Genomic DNA, 21,761 nt, shown 5'->3' with positions numbered 1-21,761 from the left:
ACATTTTCATTACATTTAAGTATAGAATCACATGCAGAAATATGGCCAAGGTTTTTTTGGCTTAACTTATGTGGAAACCAAACATCAAAGCAATTAACATACCAAGCTGGTGCAAATGATTTTCAATGCTTGATTTGGGTATTTTGAGTATGTTGGCTATCTCCAGCGTGGCATAATATTGATTGTTCTCAATTAATGTTTCAATTTGATTGCTATCAACTTCAACTGGTCTACCCAACTGTGGAGCAATGTCCAGCGAGAAATCTCCAGCACGAAACTTCGCAAACCACTTTTGACACGTTTGAGCAGTCACAGCACCTTCTCCATACACCGCACAAATCCTTTTGTGCATGTCAGTTTCATTTTTACCTTTCTTTAAATAATAAAGTATAATATGCCGAAAATGTTGTTTTTCTTCCATCTTCAGTATTAAAATGGCTACACAAAAATCCACCAATTTTGATAAGTTTTTTAAAAATGCACGCTGACCTGACAGCTGTCACGATACAATCTAACAAAATTGTTTCGAATGAAGTGAAAGACAACTAACAGCTACTAGAAAAAACCGAACAAACTTTTTGGCCAACCCAATATAATGTCTAGTGTAACACTAGAAAATTAGTAAACCAGTGTGTAGTCAGCAAGTTAATGGAGGACAAATACCATTCACAAAAATCAATTAAGGGGATTGCAGATAAACCACATGGCAAAAGGTTAATTTGGTTTTTAAAACTAAGAACTTGCTGTTCATCAAAAGACATCCTTAAGAGAGTCAAAAGGCAAGTCATACTATATACAGGACTTACACAAAATTCTTAAAAAGTATATTAGAAAAACAGAACCTTATAAAAAATAAGCAGGACACTGAACTGATAGTTGTCAAAAGAGGACAAATAAATATACAAAAGGGTGTTCAGCCTCATTAGTAATCAGAGAAATGTAAATTAAACCACATCAAGATACAATTACACACCTACTGGAATGGATAAAAATAAAAAGAATCAATTTACCAGGTGTTGGTGAGAATGAGGAACAAGAATGCTAAAAACACTGCCAGTGTTCCACTTTAGTAGATTAACCTCAAACAGCTTTCCAAAGTTGAGTATATGAATATCAGGACCCATAAATTTCACTGTGAATTATACTGAACAAAAATGCACGTGCACTATGAGATATGTGAAAGAATATTCATAGCAGCATTATTCGTAAACAGTGGAAACGATCAAATGCTCATCAATGGATTGGATGAATCCACTGTATTGCATTTATGTAATGGAATGAATGCTAAATAGTTTTGAAAATGAAGTACAGTTACACTCAAAAACATGGAAGAATCTCATCTCAGAAGTCTAATGTTGACCAAAATAATCCAGAAGCCAAACCAAAACTAAAAATATAAACATACTCTGTGATTATATAAAGTTCAAGAACAGGTGAAACTAAACCACAGTATTAGAAGTCAAGACCCTAGTTATCTTTGGGGAAGATAAAGGTGGTAATTAGGAAAGGGCATGAGTGGGGGTGCTGGGAGGTAGGCAATATTTTATTTCTTTGACTGGATGTTGGGTGCATGGGTGTTTGCTTTGTCATAATTCATTGAGTTGTTCACTTGTTCTGGGTACTTTTCTGTATGTGTTTAGTAATTTAAAAATTAAGTTGGAAGGAAAAATATTACTAAACAAAACAATAAATAAGATCAAAAAGTCTGATCTTGGTTGTAAGTCAACTTTAAGTTTGAATGCATTGGGTAAACACCTACATTTGTTCTTGTCAATAATGTGGGTTTTGGTTCCTAAGATTTGCTGCATTTAACTGGGTAAAGCTTTAGTGACTTTTAATCAATAGACTGGAAAATACATCACAATTATGGAGAATTAGCTGAAGCTAAATATGCTAATTTTCAAATTACTTTTAAATACCTTCATGTAGAAATGTCATATCTTTCTTGACAACGGGGAAGAGTGGAATAATTGGAGGCTGCATGCTTTGACTACTAAGAATATTTCTATATTTTGCCATGTTTCTAGATGGATCAAAAAGGTCTTGTAGATCTTGGAGGTGTTTCTCATACTTGCTTGGTAACTTTTCCCAAGTACCTCTGAGTCGTGCTACAGATGCCAGGTTCAAGCCACTGCCAAAGATGAGAATAAAAACATTAGAAAGGGACTTGTGGGAGAGAAAGGACTCAGGTCAGGAAAGTGTATAAACCAATCTTTTCTAATAAAGGTAAAATAAGCAGGGACAAATTTCAATGTGTTGAAATAAACAGGAGAATCATGAAGAAAGAAAGAAATAAAAGGGACTCCTTGATCTTAAGGAAAACTTCCTTCAAAGGAACTACATTACTTGCCTATGGTTGTATACCAACAGTCTTTATTTTGTAGTCTGCATGTAAATCACAAATATAGTAATTCCATAAAATAGGCATTTAACTTAAAAATAAACTTCAAGTATCACAATGTTTTTTTATTTGCTCAGAAATAACTTTATGGACACATTATCTATTTGAGAGTGATGTAAGTGATAACAAGCGTTATATAAGAAGCAAGGCAAGTTCTGGGGCTGAAAACCTTCTTTCCTTGAGATTTTGGCCACTCATGTCCCTGATTCCAATACTTCCATATCCCTAGATTCTAATCCTGTTGTCCCTCAGGCCTTCATACATTCAATGTCTCCTCTCTATAGGATTTTAAACAAACTCAGATAGTCCTAACTTTAAAAATAATGCATGCCAATTAGGCTACAACTCCTCCCTATCCCTTACCTCTACACTACCAACTCATAGGTATGCTGCTGAATGAATAGTGCAATTTTCCTATCAGTTAATCCCTCTTTTGTTCTCAGCCACCTGACTTTTACCAGTACTATGGTATTTAAAATGTTCTCTTGATTTCTGATTTTAAAGTGTGGAGTTAAGGTATCTTTGTTCCCTCTGCTTCTCAGAAATCATCCCAAACAACTACAAGGATGAATAACAGGAATGCAAATTTCATCTCCACCAAAACTAAGAGATATCTGTAACTCCTAAACACATTAGAAAGGCTGTCAAAAAACAGTCAAGGTCAACTTTGAGTAGGCAAAATGCTGAAAAAGAATGCCTGCAGCTGAAGATGTCAATGAAAGCTGGTAAAGCACAGCTCTCTGAAGCAGGTAACTCACCCAGAAGGCAAACCAGGAATCCCCTATTTGGAACAACACAACAGAGTCCATAGGCTGACAGAATTAGGAGGGGGTTGGACTCTGTTCTTTACCAGAGAGTGTCAGGGAAAGTAAGATTAACACAGTACACACAGTGATATAACATCTTGGCAAGAAGGAATTTAACAGTGACACAAGAAAGAAGGGAGAAACTGAGTTGTAAGCAGCCATAAAACTGCCAATTTTCATTTGCTGGAGAGAAGTAAAGGGTAAAACAATTCACATACAAGCTCTATTTCTGCTAGCCTGGGATACTGCTCTGGCTTTTCTCCCACGTGAATCTCCTGCAGATAGATGGTATAGGAAAACTCATGTCATTCAAAAAAGGAATGAATGCCAGAGCTATAACATGCTGCTACAAGGAAAAACAAAGACTTAAAGATCAGAAAGCAGGAAAATGTTCCAACAATACAATAAAAACTGGGACTAATGACTCTAGCCATGATTTCAAATGAACTAATAAAGTAAACAAAGAGTAATGCAGTGATATAAGAGTTTAGGGAAAAAAATATATAAGTTGATAAAAAAGTTAAGTAAAGTTTAGAAAAGAATGGAAGAAAAAAATGCAACCAACAGAGAAATGAAGGCAACACTGGAACCTACATAAAGAAAAAAAAGACACTGCTAAAACCTTAGGCAAGTGACTTAAAAGAAAGGATTAACAAAAGCAATCAATGGAAATGGACAGAGCTGAAAAGAACAAGAGAGAAAATAATGGATATGGAAGACAAAGGAGATCTAAAATATATATAATTGGTATCCTTGAAGAAGGAAACGAAAATAATGGAACTGAAAAAATATTCAAAAGTACAATCTGAGAAAACTATTCAGAAACAAAAGAACTGAATCTATAGAATAGATACCACAGTTCCAGAGAACTTGATACAAAACTAAATGAGATGTGGAAACACCCATGTAAAGGTAAATGACTTCAGAGATAAGGAAATAATGAGAGTAAACACAGAAACTTGAACAGCTATATAAAATGCTAGTTGTAGAGCCATTATCTATGAGGTTCCCAAGAAATTACATGTTAGACAAGAATTTTAAAGGCAGATAAACTGACACTGAGGTTCAAAGCCAACAGAAAAACTCTGAATATGCTCAGGATATATAATTCCCATAAGCCCTTGTGCAAGAAATGACTAGAAAACAAACTTCAACCAGGAGATGACTGGAGAGAGTGACGTCAGCATTATACTGTCATAAGACGACCCTCATTTTACCCCCTGCCCCAACAACGAAAATTCAGCATCTATCCATTAACAGTAAGTAGTGCCTCTGTGGGAGTTGTGAGACCCAGAATCACAGACCAAGGGACCTGAGAGGAGCCTCACCCACTGGTATACTGGGTAACAAGCAGGTAGATTTGGGTACTGGCTGTGGAACCTAGAGCAGACTATGAAATGGTTCTGGCCCCTCTTAGCTGTGGTCTGGGAACACATGGAGAACACTGACTTTGGGGGTCAGCTACAGACAAGAGAGCCTTTGTGAAGTCCAGGTTTCCAGAGGAGAAGTTCAAGCACTCTGCTGGAATATGACAGAACAGAAAAAAAGAGTGCAGATGCACTGGAATAGAAATAGCTTGACTTTGCTGGCATCAAGGAAAGCATAGCTTAAGCCTAAACTAGACGGCCTATGATTTCTCCCACAGGGGAAAGGGAGAGCCGGTGAGTGAATGCTTGGCTGCCCTAGCAGTGTAGGATGCTGCCAAAGACACTCATTCTGTCTTGTAGCATCCAGAGCACTAAAGTGGGAGCTCCATGACTGCGGGGAGGGAACAGATCAGAAGAGTAGCATATAAGATTCCAAGAGGTATTAATGGGATGCAGTTCCTGCTAAATGCTTCTGGATTCCAACAGGAAGCCCATCCAGGAGCCACAGGGAAAACCTGACTTGTAAACCCCCCCAACGTACCCAAGAGCACCTGCAGCTCAACATGCACAAACCCACACCTCCCCCCACTCTGCTACTGGCTCCCTGTGCAAGGTCCCAAGAGAAAGCTCTGGTAGAGAGGAAACACACACAGGAAACAGGCCAGAGTCTGTGGGCAAAGAAACCACAAACCTGAGCTGTAGCACTACCTTTAGGAAAACAAGAGACTATCAGCAGCTGACACAGTACATCCTAGGATACAGAGAAGACATACAAGCTTCAGAATTCTGCCACAAGGGGGAAAAGAAGCATGGAGCAGATGTATCCACACAATGCCTGAGAAAGCCTCAGAATCTATCAATATATCAAGAATGATGAAAGGCTTTTTATCCTGAAGGCAACTCATAAAACTCAGAGAAGGTGAATGCTATTTCAAATGCAAAAAGAGCAATGCAAAACTCCAAGTAACATGAAAAATGAAGGAAACACGACATCACCAAAAGTTCACAGTAATCTTCCAGTAATCAAACCCAAAGACATGGCGATCTATAATTTACCTAACAAAGAATTCAAAACAGGTGTTCTAAGAAAACTCAATCAGCTATAAGAAAACAAAGACAATTCAATGCAATCAGGAAAACAATATATGATCCAAATGAGAAATTTAACAAAGATACAGACATCACAAGAAAGAACCAAATGAATATTCTGGAGCTGAAGAATTCAGTGAATGAAATGAAAAAATGCACTAGAGAGCATCAACATCCAGTAGACCAAAGAGAAGGAAAAATCAATGCGATAGAGGACAGGAACTTTGAAATAGTCTGAGGAGAAAAAAGAATGAAGAAAGTTGGGAAACCATCAAAAAAAAACCCCCCAATATACAAACCACTGGAGTTCTAGAGGGTGAAGTGAGGGAAAAGGGGGCAAAAAGACTATTTAAAGAATTATGGCTGAGAACTTCCCAAACCTGGAAAGAGATCTAGACATCCAAGCTCACGAAGCTAAATGGTCACCCCATTATTTCAATCTAAAACAACTTTCTCCAAGACACATTATAATAAAGGCAGCAAGAGAAAAAAAGATTGTAACTTACAAAGGAAACCCCATTAGGCTATCAGCAGATTTCTTAGCAGACACCTTACAGGCCAGGAGAGAGTGGTCTAACAGTCAAGAGTACTCTATCTGGCAAAGTTATCCTAGAGAAATGGAGGACTTTCCCAGAAAAAACAAGAGCTGAGAAATTCACCATCACTAGATGTGCCTTATAAGAAATGCTAAAAGAAGTTCTTCAAATGAAATGAAATGATGCTAACTAGTAACATGAAAACATATAAAAATATACAACACTCTGATAAAGGTAAATATACAGTTAAATTTAAAAAACTCTCAACACTGAAATACGATGGCATGTTAACTAGAGTATAAAGGTTAAAGGACAAGAGTGTCAAAAATAATTCTAGCTACTACAATTTGTGAATGAATACACAATATAAAAAGGCAAATTGTGACATGAAAAACATAAAGGAGGGGGTAGGGTTTTGTATGTGACTGAAATTTTATCAGTGTCAAATAGACTGTTAATAAGATGCTTCATGTAAGTCTCATGGTAACCACAAAGCAAAAGCCTATAGTGGACTCACAAAAGAGGAAAAGGGAATCAGAGCATATCACCATGGAAAAGCACCAATTCACAAAGGAACACAGCAACAGAGTCAAAAAGTTAACAAGGGAATTATAAAACGTCCAGAAAACAATTAGATGGCAGTGGTTAAGTCCTTACATATCAATAATTACTCTAAAGGTAAATGGACTGAATTTTCCAATCCAATGGCACAGTTACTGGTGGATAAAAAAAAACAAGATCCCACTATATACTGCCTACCCAACTCAGCCTAAAGGATACAGACAGGCTCAAAGTGAATGGATGGAAAAAGATATTCCATGGAAGTGGAAACCAAAAGAGAATAGAGTTATTTATGTCAGCCAAAATAGACTTTAAGTCAAAAATGGTAATAAGAGACAAAGAAGGTCATTATATAATGATAAAGGGGTCGACTCAGCAAGAAGACATAACAATTGTAAATATGTGTGCACCCAACAGCACAGCACCTAAGTATATTAAGCAAACACCAACAGATGTGAAGGGAGAAAAAAACAATACAGTAATAGCAGGGGACTTCAATACCCCACTTTTAGCAATGGATCAATCACCCAGACAAAAAAATCAACAAGGAAATGTTGGACCTGAACCATACTTTAGATCAATGGACCTAACAGACATATAGAGGACATTCCATCCAACATCAGCAGAATACACAATTCTTCTCAAGCATGCACAGAACATCTTCCAGGATAGGTCATGTAAGCCACAAAACAAGTCTTAGCAAATTTAAGAAGACCCAAATCATACCAAGTATCTTTTCTGACCAGAGTGTGTGAAACAGCAAGAGGAAAAATGGAAAATCTACAAATATATGGAAATTAAGCAACACACCCCTGAACAACCAATGGGTCAAAGAAATCAAAGGGGAAATAAAAAAATGTCTCTCAACAGAGGAAAATGGATATACAACATTCCAAAATTTGGTGGATGCTTCAAAAGCAGTTCCAAGACAGAAGTTTATAATGATAAATAATTATATTAAGAAAGACCTCAAGTAAATTACATAACATATGTAACCAGAACTAGAAAAAGAAGAAACTAAGCCCTTTGGGAAATAACAAAAATCCGAGCGGAAATAAATGAGAGACCAGAAAAACAACAGAAAAGATCAATGAAACTAAGAACAGGTTTTCTGAAATAATAAACAAAACTGACAAACCTTTGGTTAGACTTAAAAAAAGAGAAATAAATAAAATATGCTATTTAATTCCAGCCATAAGTGATTGATCTGCCTGTGTCATCTCTGTTGAAAAGTCAATATATCCTTTATATTCTGTAATGTATTTTAATATAAAATGTAAGAATACAAAGCAATTAACTTTACATGAATTATCGAAAATATATATAATAAAATGTTCTTCATAACAAAACAAACCTCCTAACCAAAGCAAAGCCTCTTAACCAAATCTCGCCTTTCTTATGCCCATCTTGGGGCTGCTGTCCACCACCCTCCCTCAAATCATTCTGTTTCCTTGGCTTTAATGACACTATCAAAATTGTGCTCTCCTACTGTTTCTTATATTGATCTTATATTTCTTTGGCTGGACTCTCTTCTTTACCTCCACCCTGAGGATGGTCTCTAAGGTATGGTTTTTAGCTCTTTATCATTTTCTTTGGACACAGAGATCTCTTCTGGTGTCAATCAATTTTTTTTTTTTAATGGAATACTCTGAAACTGAGCCTATAACTCTCAGATTCTTTACTCCGTGCTTCCTAAACGAATACTTTCAATTTCTAGCCTTCTAAGGTGTTTATCAATGGCATCTCTGTTCTCTTGTTTTAGACCCAGCTGTTAAAAACTGTGAGGTAGGTGGTGTAATTCCTGAATTTCACAGATGAGAAATCGGTCTTCAGTTTCCCCTTGACACGTTAGAGGCAGGACTCAAATACAGGTGCAGTTGATTCTAAAGGTCACTCTATTAATCTCTATTCAATACTTCCTCCACAGTGCCTAGTTCAATTGCATCCACTGGTAAATTTCATAAAGGAGTTTTCTATTACTATGACAGATTTATGATTAAAAAGTTCCTTAAAGATTCTAATTTTATCTCATGTGACTATTAGGAATAAATCATAATTAATTTTTTGGAGGGTGTGCATAGATGGGATTAGTTAAGGTAGCTATTATGCTGCCATATATAAGCACATGGCCTTATAAATAGACCAAACTACCACTACCCTCCACCATTAAAATCAGACTTGCTTTAAGAGGAATCCCTCTGTTGGTCAGTATTGTGCTGGATGAGGGTCAGAAAATAAATTACCTAGACCTAGATTCTCATAATAAGTGAAGAGAAGGAAGAAGATTCCCAGGAGCTCATGTAACCATACACACTTCCTGGGTTTATAAACTTTGAAGGATTTTTACAATTCTTATGGCCCAGCTTTTGTCTGAGTGGTAACACATTCACTGATACCTTGTATAGTCTGTGGGAAACAGGAAGAGGTCACCAAATAGCTGCTGTTGTTATTACTGTTGCTACTGTTGTCACTTCAAAATAGCAATTGTAAGTTAGTGCATTAATATCATTAATTTTTAGTGCATTAATTTTTCAGTGTCAAATCATGGTGAGGCAGGTACTGCCTGTTGCACAGAAGTCTGATGATAAAGACAGCTATTGGACATACATCCAAGAGGGTATAATACCTCAAAGGGGGAGAAAGGAAGAAAATTGGGAAGGCAATCACCTATACTTACCAAAAAAATGTTTAAGTGACTGAAAGATGGAAGAAACAAAAAGAGAAAAAATCCAGTCTCACCAGAATGGAAAATATATTAAATCTAACAATATTTATATAAACACATATTAATTGAACTTTTCTTCTCCTAGCCATTTAATACCTAAGAAGAAAATCAGCTTCATGTCCAGTATCATGACAAAACCATAAAGAAATATTTGTACAAATTTACCTTATTATTGCAAACATGGAATTGAAGTTCTTACATTCTCGACAATGAAGTGCAATTTTAATAAAATGTTTAATAATCTTCATTCGTTTGAGCTGATTTGATTCAGTTAAAATCTCTGAGGCCACCCAGAATGTCTCTTGGTTTACAATATCTTCAAATTCTTTCAAGTGAGTATTTCCTGTTTTTGAATCTAACTTAAAAAGGTCATCAATATATTCAGTAGGCTCAATATTACGAAATAAATCAAAGTCCCTCATTGATAGCTGAGTGGCCACCTCAATAGTACTGAGCTGCAGCATGGATAGTTGGCTTTCCTTAATTAGTTCTTGAGCATCTTCATCTGAACAGAGGGTTTCTGTTTCCATGTTATTTTTTAAATAATACCTAAAAGGAAAAAATTGTTTTTATGAGTGATTTCACATTTATAAGAACACTTTCCCTCTATCACTGTTGTCAAAATATCATTATACTGTTAATAACTTTTTGCCAGAAATGTCAGCAGAATATTGATTTAAAGATAAGATAGAGGGACTTCCCTGGTAGCACAGTGGTTAAGGCTCCGCGCTCCCAATGCAGGGGGCATGGGTTCGATCCCTGGTCAGGGAACTAGATCCCACATGCCGCAACTAAGGAGGCCACCTCCTGCAACTAAGACCCAGTGCAACTAAATAATAAATAAATAAATATTTTTTAAAAAGATAAAAAGGAAAATTAATATTTTAAATAAGAAGACTTTGAAGACGTTTTCCTCCTATTCCACCATTTAACATCTATTATTTTAAAGTGTAAAAATAATGTTGATTATGCTGTGAACTTAATCATTTTCAGAAACTACTCTCATGACATGTGAAGAATCACATGTATATTCTTGAGAACAAAAGCTCTGTGAGGGCTCTATAAGGATATAGGACACATAATAGGTACTATACAAATACTTGTTCAGGGACAGCATGAATAAACTCCTGAATCAAGACTGTTCACATCTCTACTCAGAAGTTGTTGCTGTACTCATTCCCTTCTTAACTCTAAATTTCCAAGAGAAGCAAAGAAGAATAAAACCCATAAAGGAGGGAAACTCTTCCACTACTGATTGCTCCCTTGATAAATCCAAAACCTCATTCCAGCAAATGGCACTGACCAGTAACCATTAAAAAGATCTTCATTTGCCTTTCACCTTTTTAGATGAACAATTTTATGGCACTTAAAAGCTAAGAGATGGGTTAAGTAAAGAATTCACAATTGGGAAATATACAGGGCTGTTGCTGCAGAAGAGGTTACATATTGTATCACATGTAGTTTTTCCTTCATTCTTTTCTAACATACAACTTGATCTAAGCCTAGGTTTGTGTCCATCTATGTTTTATTGTCAAGAAACTGTATTTCTTTTTCTTCTGCCTTTAAACTGTTCACATGCCTAAGAGATTACCATAAATAAGTGTTGAAACTCATACTATAGATAATAAAATTATATCTAACATTTAAAGTATGTAATGCTTATTAACTCATTTAATTCTCATAACATTCCTCTGAGGTAGGTTCCATTATTATCATCCCACTTTATGATGAGAAAATTCAGGCACAGAGAAACTAAATAACTTGCTCAAGGTCACATAGCCAGACCAGGGATTTGAATTTGGGCAGTCTGGCTCCAGGGTTCATGCTCTTAACCACTATGTAAAGCCAGCAAAGCAGCGTTAACCCACTCTTTCTTAACAGCAACCATGATGGATAGTCATTTTAAGGTTTCCAAGGATCTCATCCTACATATGAATCTGGGCTCACTAAAAAGATTGCATTATTGTCAAAGAAAATCACCAAAGAACAAACGCAGTACTAAAACTATCTTCTAGTTGATTAAATAATTTTCAGAGCACATTAAAAACATTTTTTTAAAGTTTTCCTGTATATTCATAAAAGGAAAACTACTAAGAAAAATAATTATGAAAACTATGACTTCTTCTGCCCAAAGTACATACTGGTCATTTAAAAAGCAAATTTTTAAATTAACATATATACACTCAGATACATATAAAGATATGGATCATCTAGTTTCCCCCTCTAAAAAACAGGGATTGGATTATAACAGTGGTTGTAAGACTTCATTTTAGCAGGAGGGCTAAAATATTTTAGAACACTATCCTCCCTTTCTTTCTCCCACTTTTGGGTAGCACTTATTAGTGCTAACACTCTAAGATTCTATTATACATAATTACGGAGACAACAGAAAGCTAACAAAAGAGAAATTACATGTTAATTTTAGAGAGAACTCACTGGACCTAAAAACATGATGTTCCTAATTAAAGTATCTCTTTTAGCATGGAATCTTCAAAAACACATGTAGAAATAAGTACATTCATTAATAAGCACATTCACCTTCCATTGAGCTGAATTCTATCAGCTAATTTGGAGAACTGGTCCGGAAGTCTCCTCTGTTTTATGACACCCTCAGGAGTAACAGAAACTTCACAGAGAGAATAGGTGTCAGATGGACCAGTCAAACCAAATTCATGAATAGCTTGACAAACAACTTCTTTAGCTGTAGTGTCTTTACAGATGATAATGTAGCAACTTTGTTGATCTGCTTTGAAAACTCTTATAACTTGATCAGGAATATCTGTATAAATACAAAAATATGTCCTGTTATTTTCCAGAAAATGGCTTTTAAACTCTTCAAAAAATAATTTAGAAGAAAATGATCTCTCTAAAGAGTAATATATACATTTCTATTTCAGGAGGTTAAGAGAAATCATTGCTGCATTTATTAATAAATAAATCTATCTTTTCAGATGACAAAATATTAATATATGTTCACAGGAAAACACCAAGAAAAAGAGAAAAATTACAGTCATACTATGCATACGATTTGGAAGCCACGAAATTTTTGTTTATTATAAACATTTTTATGCCATTAAATATTCTTCAACAAAACATTTTTTAATGGAGGCATAGGACTTCACGATATGTATTTTATAATTTGAAATGATCCAAACCCTTAATCACAAACATTTACCTTGCATATCACTTTCCTTTATTATAAGTAACAGTATGATAAATAATTCCCCCCCCCCTACAAACTCTCCCTGTAGATAAACCTTTGCATGCAAGCTGATTATTTCCTCAGGGAAAATCCAAAAAAAGAGAAATGCTGAGTTAGAGGGCATGCATATTGTTAAGGTTTTTGAAATATACTTCTGAACTGTTCTCCAGGACAGTTATAGTATTTTATCATCCTAGGGTATAAAGAGAACAATTTTAGTCACACTCTTATCCAAACTGTTTATTAAAACTTTTTTTTTTTCCATTTTGAAAGCCCTATTGCATTTCTGCCCTCCAAAAATGTGTCATTATTTTATATTTCACTTCTTTGGTTACTGGTGAGACTCACTGGTTTAATGAACCATTATTATTCCTTTTTAAAAATACCTTTTGGTATTCTTCATGCTTTTTCCTACTGAATTATACTAAATACCAACACAGTCTACTATAAAGTGGCAAATGTCTTCTCAGATTTTATATTTATATACTTTAACACAGGAAAAATTTAAATATTCATGTGGTTAAATCTCAGTCTTTGCCTTTGTGATTTCTGCTATTAGTAAATAAGTCCTACTTTAAGATAAATGTTCACATATTATGTACATGGTAATAATGGTATTTTTCCCTCTTACTCTATCATATTTCTTTTTCTTCTTATATGGCATTGGCTAAAACTTCCTGAACAATGATCAATATGACAACAGTGGGCTAATTTTTTAATATAATTCTATTTTTATTACATAATTTACTATATAATTAAAAATAGTTAAGTGAAAAGAGATTTAACATGAAAAACTTAAATTTTTCCTTATGATAATAAATTGTTACAAAAATTTCTTTAATTTTAAATCAGGAAAAATGTATTATTGTGGATATTTTTGTCATGTGTGTAGTGGGGATGAGCTGGAGATATTTTGGTGGCTCAAGTAATGGTATATTCTTTGCCTAGCATTACCTCCTTCTTAGCATTGTATACATTGTAAGATTAAGAGGAAAAGAAAAATTACAAATTTGTCTCAAAACCACCTGAGGTATAATCCTAGCTAAAGGAAAGAGAAGAATAATGAAATAGATGTGGGAGGAAATAATTTCACAGAATAAAGTATGCAGTGAGGCTGAGGACACAAAAAGACAGAGACTGACTCTCAGGACTGGAAGAGTCAACTGAATATACACAAATACAATTACAGGAAGAAGGATTCTTAGCCAACAGATATTTTGAATGTTTTGGGTCTACTGTCAAATTGGAAGCAGAATACTTCATCTATCCAGGTCCCCTTCGTAAGATGCACGCACCAAACTGCCTTTTCTTAAGGTATGCAAAGATCTGAGTCACCAAACACCTCTTGTTCCTATTTCTTTGCAAATGAGTCAATCCTCAGCATGTTGCTGACATTATCAGGTTTCTAAGTCTACAAGGCATAATGTAGGGTCTTAATCCATGCGAACGAGACGCTTCTCTACTCTGGGCGAGAAAATGCAAGAAGTTGGAAATTTCAGTTTTCCAAAAGAAAGATACTGGACAGAACAGTTTCATTATCCCTTTTAACTCTATAAAAGGTGTCAAACAACTACTATTATTATCTGTATTGTTCCTACCCTCTTCACAAAAATAGGTCTCAGTTGTCCAGGACTCTAGATTTGGATTTGTTTACTAGGTCTTTGGGGGCTGAGCCTCAGCCAGCAGAGCTGGCTGACCTGGAAGGAATGGGGAGATGTTCTGATCCCTTTTATTAATTTCTTCAGAGAAATTTATTCACAAAGACAGGTGGGGAATTTGCATACATTTCTCTTGCTGCTAACATACTATAACATCTGCAAAGGAACAGATGTCTGTATCTTGTGTATCCTGCTAAACACTGTACTCTGTTACACTCTGTTAAATTCATACTCTGTTAAAACCAGTTGTTTCACATGCAAAGGACAAACTGTCATACAGTCATGTAAGTGGGATTCAGGCATCATAAATGGGTAGCTCTAGAACAGATCTGCAAACGGAATTATCCAAACGGTACTCCATAACCCAAACCTGGTGAATTCACCAAGATAATAAATGCCAAATTAGAAAACCATTTCAGAGCACATTTTCAGAGACACTGGAGGAAAAAATTTCTCCGTGCAGATATCAGTGTCAATGTAAACCTCTTTTTCCATTTTATAATTGCTACCTGTATAACACATATATTTTCTTTACAAACGTGTGTTAGCAGGAGAACATCATACATGCCAAACATAATACTTGGCACATGGCAGACACTCAAATGTTAATTGTTTAGATGAATGGTAAATATGAAGTTAGAATAAAGTTGAATCAAGAAGAAAAAATGATCTAAACATTTCAAATTTTAGGCACAAAGCTAGAATGCATATAAAAATATAATCCTGTAAGCAAAACAGACATTTAAAAAGAATCTTGAAGCAGTACAGCATTTATCAGTCTTATGATTCATATTCCATAATAAAATTCTTACATAATAGGTAAATGAATTCAAGAACTGAAATTCAGATACCTGGACTTCCAACCCAAGTGCAAAATTTCTAGAGTGTTAACTATCTCTCATAAATAAAATTTAAAAATAAGATAAGTGAAGGATACATGTTTTGACCCTGAGATTACACTAAAAATAGAAGAACTTTTTAGGTATTTAAGATGATCATTTAACAAAAGCAGAAGACTGCCTCTTCATTCTGCTTTAAATTGTTAATCACTATACAAATATTTAAGGAGTGCCACTTATACATCATTAGTGTTCTAGGTGATGAAGATGAAGTAATAAATGAGATTGACAAAGTCTCTGCTTGCAGAGATTTGCTTATATTCAAGAGAGTAAGTGGTGGTTCAAGGAAAGACAATAATCAAGTAAATAAGACAATCTGTATAGTAAAAAGTTCACAAAGCAAACACAGGGTAATGGTATAATGGTATGGTTTAAGAACTGGCAAACTTGTTCTACAAAGGGTCAAACAGCAAATATTTTATGTTCTGCAGGCCAAGAGGCAAAACAGATAATATTTCATAGATACTTATACAACAAGAAAGCAAATTTCCACAAAAATCTTGACAAAATTAAAAATATATCAATAATGCAAACCTACAACATGTAAAGATATGTAAACACAGAGGTTTAGGCAACGCTGCAAACATCCACTAAAAGGGGACTGGTTAAACAACGCTATCAGATGTTCAAAAAACTGTGGTAGAATACATTCTGATACAGAAAGGTATTTACGGTATATTACTAAATGAAATGGGCTAAGTGGAAAAAAATTATATCATTTGGGGTGAAGGAAACGATACACACGTTCTATGTGCTCTGAAATTTCTGGAAGGATGTAGGAGTAAATGAACAATTTGTTAATTCTGGAAAGCAGAGACTTTTATATTTTATCCTCTCTCTGCAAATAAAAACTTTAATATATGTTCCTTTACAATTAAAAATTAGTTAAAATACTTGCAATGCAAAAAGAATTTGAAGTTTACTAAATATTAACGAAGTCAAATAAAAAGTTTGTGCTATTAAATAAAAAAGAGTAAGCAAAAAGTTCCATATGAAGACTCAGAAAAAAAAATTCAGTTTTAAAATCCTTTTAGCTATACTCTGAATTCTTCTTTTAGGCCTCATCTCACATTAAGTCCAAAAATTCTGAAAATACTTTTCACAAGTTACAAAATAGCATGTATACTCTAATTCTATGAGTATAAAAACATATATATTCAAAGAAAATGACTGAAAGAATACACACCAGTTTACACTGGCAACCTTGTAAGTGTACAGAAAAGTTCTGCTTCCTATTTCATTCAATTCTGTATTATTTGACTTTTAAAAATATAGTAAAATACTGCATACAAACATAAGCAATAAAATACCATAGTCTTCAAGATACTTACAGTAAAAACCAACAGCTGTAGGCAGCAAAAACAAAGCAAAACCATAAAAAAGTCAGCAATCAAAAGCAAACTATTAAACAGTTCTGTAGCTTTGTCCTTACTTTCTAATAACAATTTAAAACATGCAGCAAAAATATAACTGAGATGTAGACTGATAAAAGTTAGTCAAACTTGGCTGACGTCACACATGTACTACAATATACATACGTGATGTACACAGCTAATCTAAAATTCAGTGCTGCCATATATGATTTATGGAGCTGAATTTGGAATTAATTGGTAATAAATATTTTATTCAACATAAATACAAATAGCACGGCAGAAAGCCTTTTGTAAAGTTGCTCATTTGGGGGTTTAAAAATATAATTTTGAGTTAAATTCCTATCTTGTATGTGTTCATTTATATTGCTGTTATGGACAAAGGCTACATACTGAGCTTTGCAGACTGACCTTCTCTGAATAGATTTTAAAAGGGCATCTTCAGCCCTTTCAACATGTTTTCATTGAGAGAATTATGCAATCAATCTGAAATCAAGTTGAGTAGTACATCCTCTTCAGAGATAAGAATTTCAGTGCCATGGGGCTTAGTTTCTGAATTTTAGTAATTCCAACCTCTCTCTTCCTTTCTCTCCCCCAGCTAAATTCCCAACTTCTTCTCTCTCTCCTCTTCCCTTCTACCCATCCCTTACCCACCCTGCAACCCAGCCACACTTCTAAATATGCCAGTGGCAAAAATACAGCCATAAATCAATAATCATAAGTCAATCAATCTATAAATCATATATCCCTAAATACTTGTCTTACGAAAGTACAGATGCATATTTAGTTTGTGCTTTTGTAGGGCTTAAATATTTTATTTGTGAACATAGTGTAAGAAGTACTGCTGTGGAACACACACACACACACAGACACAGAAATAAATTCCCATGCTACCACGTGACAAGCAATGTAAGAGAGACAATGAAAATGTGCTAGAGATTTCTGGGAAAAGAGATACTGATTCTGCATCAGAGGGACCTGGGATTCCCAGAAGAGGTAACAACTGAGTTCAGCATTGAGGAATAAGAAACATTTCATGGGATATGCAGGGAGAAAACACCAAACGTGGCAGACAACATGGGCAAAGAGAGTTCTGAAGGTACATGCCATACTCAGGAAAGACAGAAGAGGCAACAGTGGGGAGAATGGCAGAACAGGAGGCTAGAAAAGGGGTTGATAATTATGCTTTAAAAATTGGATACCAACAGTTATTAAGTTATTGTCTTTAGGCTCCAAACCCATGCTGCCCTGCCACAATGTGGCTGGGACTCTGCAAACCACATTTCTTCTTTGCCAACTGTCTCCCTCTTAGGTTCTGCCACAAAAGGGCACCAGAGGTAGACTGCAAGGTTAGAGGAAGAAGAGACTTGCTGCTTTATGTTCTTACTTGTGGGTATTTGGCTCTAGTATCACTCAAGCAACACTCCTTCACCCTGGTAGTGGCATTTCTTTCAAGTGCCAGAAGCTGAATCCAGTTTGCAGTTTCCTGTGATGCCTTAGTGCTTGCTTTTTTTACCTTTTTACATAGAACACTTTACTTTATACTTGGTAACAATTTCTGATATTAAACATATGGAGTCGTTTCTATCTCATGACTGAACCCGGAACTAATAGAAATCACTAGAAATTTCTAAGCCAAGTAACAACGCATCGAAACCTTCACTCTAGAAATAACACTGGCAGTCACGTAGAGGGTAGGGTGTATCAAAGACAGATTACTGGGTTTAGGAATCTCTCTAAAGAGGGGAAGAAGCAACTGAAATAAAAAGGAAGAAACAATGTGCAGAACAACTTTCTACTGTGCTTTTATGTTATGCCTTACATTTTAAATTTATGTTGCTGTATTAAAACATAAACTTTACTACTACATTTATACTTCCTCCTATCTAATACTGAGATTTATATAATTGAGTTCTTCCCTTCTCCCACTAGCTGAAAGAGATTTAGCGTCAAAACTGAAGCTGAATCACAACTATGCGCATCTTTGTAGAGGGTTTTTTTTTTTTAATTTTATAAGAGCACCTTTTATATTGTTATAAAATTTGGAGAATGGATTGGTTAAAATGTTGAAACCTGAGACTGGAGATATAAGTAGTGGTGAGTTTATGAAAGCTCTCACTTACCACAGCAAGAAATTTGGCTTATAAACTTTTGACAATTTTATCAAGTAGAAATGGGCTTAGCTGCATGTAACAGAAAACCTAACAAAAGATTAAGCAAATGGACACATTTTTGTAGAGGTGTATTTTTCCCTCCTCTCCTTGGACCCAAGTATATATTTCAGTTTTTAACTGTATGTGTCTTTTACTTAAAGCCATCTCAAATCCATTCAAATGGTGGATATATAACTAATTCTTCAAAGTGTTCCTTTGAAGTTACATAGTTAGATGACAATTTCTGCCTCTGAGCATGAACAGATGCAGAAAAATAAACGATGTCCCACAATGAAAGTCTGAACACCAATGAAAAAGATGATATAGTACTTTAATTAACAATACTGTATATAACAAAAACAACTTTAGCTTCAGGTGGTGGAGAGAAAAATCAGTATTTCTAGAAAACTACTAAGACATTTCTGTACATCACAGAGGAAGGTAAGTGAGACAACTTAGACTAAAATAATCTGTCTTATTTCTTTCCACATTCTGGGTAACATGTCTCTTGACCAAGAAGAAGTATCTCTGCTTTCATTCCATTGCTCTGATTAGGGTTACCAACAGATAACGTACTTCTCTTTCATAATGGAAGTACCACCACTCCAGTTGACAAAAAGACATAAAGTTCTCTTTAGCTTTTTTGCATTAAGTCAAAATATAGAGGTGAGAAAAGAGAACTGCAAGCAAATCCAGTAATTGTTGCACAAGGCTCAACCACCTATTTATCTATCTGGTACCAACATGGCTGAATAAAATAAACAAAAATTACCTGAGGGATTAGAAAAATCCAACATGCTGGTGGTAGGCTGCAGGAGATCGGGGCTGCTGGATGAGAGTGTTCCAGGGATAGGCATTATGGCCAAACTGTGCCTACAGTGTCTCGTTCCCACAATGCTGTCGTCCTGTGATTGGCTCAGGCCTACATCACTTCAAAAGAATGTAATATATCACTTTAAAGTATTTGAGGGGTCTTAATAGTAAACATTTCTGTTATCTGTGCACTAAGGCATAATAGGACCAATTCAAAGTAATGATTTTAAAATAGTACAGCAATTTAAAAAATAAGACAAGTGTAATCATGAAAATGGCAATAAAGTGTTTTTTAACAGTTACACTCAAATAAAATTTAACTTATACATCTAGGTAATTCTACTACAGTTGACCCTTGAGCAATGCAGGTTGAACTAAGCAGGTCCCCTTATGCACGGATATTTCTCAATAGGAGTAAATACTACAGTACTACATGGTCCATGGTTGGCTGAATCCGCAGATGTGAGGAACCACAGACATGTAGGGCCAACTATAAATTTTACATGAATTAACCCCTGCATTGTTCAAGGGGGGAATGTACATTGTAATGTTTGTATTTCATATTTAGTTTCTGCTGGTTTTGGTAGAGAAAATGAACCTGAGTGGGGAGTCCTTGAGGTCTGCCAGTTTCATTAGACACTAATATATATAAACAACAATGCACAGGGCTGCAGCAAGGTTCATCCTCTTGACCGAAAAGCTGGCAACCTTCTAGGCAAAGGATGGAGTTGGGTGTGAACCCAAGCCAAAAATATGCCAGGTTGTAGAAAACAAGGGGGCCTCGTTCAAGTGACAAAATAAGACAGGTCATTAAACATATGAGTAACCTGCGAACTGCTCAAACCAGCAAGTACAGAGAAAAGAAAATAGGAAGACGACACAGAAAATTGCAACAAACAACAAGAGCAATATGTGACAAATAGAAAGGAGAAGGAAAAAGAGGACCAAAAATGCAAATAGAAGAAAAAGAATTTTACAGTGTCTAGTTTATTCTAAGGGTATATTATTTCTTGTGTGATCTCTCAAGTCTAGTTGTTTGGCTGTTCCCTAGATGAGAACATCAAAACCAAAGCAGAAAGCAAGTCATCGAAAGTTAACTGCCTGTAAAGGTTTCAAAAACAAATAGCAATTAAAGGGCCATATTTAAGCAAATATAATATTTTCTTTAAAATATTTTAGAGGTGTTAAATAGGCAATTCTAAAACCATTTAAGAGAAGAAATAACAAATAAATGTAACCCTGTTACTTAAGGTTTAGATATCCCCAAAAGTTCTATAAAACATACGATAAGCAAAACAATCCTATACAAACATAGGACGGCAATGAAGACTTCCGTCAGCACCAACAACCAAAATACCACTTAGTTCTAAGCACTGGTTTTAACTGGTTAAAACCAATGCTTTAGGTTAATATTAATTCCCACCTATATTTTTTTCAGTGTAGCATTCTACCCAGTATTTGCTATATATACAAACAGTTATCACAGAATACTTACCTATTATCTTGGGATGGATTAATAAGGTCTGAGTGATATGGGATACTTCCTGAATATGTTAGGAGTTAAAAATAGGATGCATGCAGATTAGGAAACTATGTAAGATGGAGTTTAGAGGACTGTTAAATAAACAGCTAAAGGACTGTTAGGAGCCAGACAGGGATAAGAGCCAGGACAAGACAGAGAGAAGTCAGGGAGAAGCATGAAGACATGGAAAAAAGCAAAGATAAGTGTGTCAAGAGCAACCTATGTCAGACAGACCTGGGTTATTAGCTGTGTGACCTCAGGGAAATTTCTTTCTGTTTCTGAACCTTGGTTATCTCCAAAATTGTGAATAATACTATCATTCCCCCAGGACTATGGCAAAGATTAAATTAGGTAATGTAGGTGAGCACTGTGGCACAGAGGAAAACAGGATTCCTACTTTTAAGAAGATAGTAGTACTTTTACTGAAATTAAAATAGAATAATACAGGGACTTTGCTGGTGGCACGGTGGTTAAGAATCCACCTGCCAATGCAGGGGACACGGCTCCAGCCCTGGTCCGGGAAGATCCCACATTCTGTGGAGCAACTAAGCCCGTGCGCCACAACTACTGAGCATGCACTCCAGAGCCCGTGAGCCACAACTACTGAAGCCCGCGTGCCTACAGCCTGTGCTCCACAACAAGAGAAGCCACCGCAATGA

The 21,761-nt window shown here is 35.5% G+C and overlaps 1 protein-coding gene across 6 annotated transcripts in view; it reads right to left on the bottom strand.

The window, feature by feature from the left end:
* Window positions 1-21,761, bottom strand: part of RAPGEF6 (Rap guanine nucleotide exchange factor 6) — a 222,020-nt gene that overhangs the window by 29,703 nt on the left and 170,556 nt on the right. For 3 of the 6 annotated variants that reach the window (XM_007461757.1, XM_007461753.1, XM_007461755.1), the window contains exons 17-21: window positions 19,540-19,697; window positions 16,576-16,590; window positions 12,024-12,264; window positions 9,651-10,034; window positions 1,920-2,131 (exon numbers count right to left, since the gene is read on the bottom strand). In XM_007461757.1, coding sequence (XP_007461819.1) covers window positions 1,920-2,131; window positions 9,651-10,034; window positions 12,024-12,264; window positions 16,576-16,590; window positions 19,540-19,697 — 1,010 coding nt within the window. The remainder of the gene's footprint in view (window positions 1-1,919; window positions 2,132-9,650; window positions 10,035-12,023; window positions 12,265-16,575; window positions 16,591-19,539; window positions 19,698-21,761) is intronic. The other 3 variants (XM_007461756.1, XM_007461758.1, XM_007461754.1) reach the window with 1 other exon arrangement.

The sequence above is a fragment of the Lipotes vexillifer genome, unplaced genomic scaffold (genome assembly GCF_000442215.2).
Source record: "Lipotes vexillifer unplaced genomic scaffold, Lipotes_vexillifer_v1.1 scaffold724, whole genome shotgun sequence".
NCBI lineage: Eukaryota > Metazoa > Chordata > Mammalia > Artiodactyla > Lipotidae > Lipotes > Lipotes vexillifer.
This window is presented reverse-complemented; position numbering and strand designations above follow the sequence as displayed.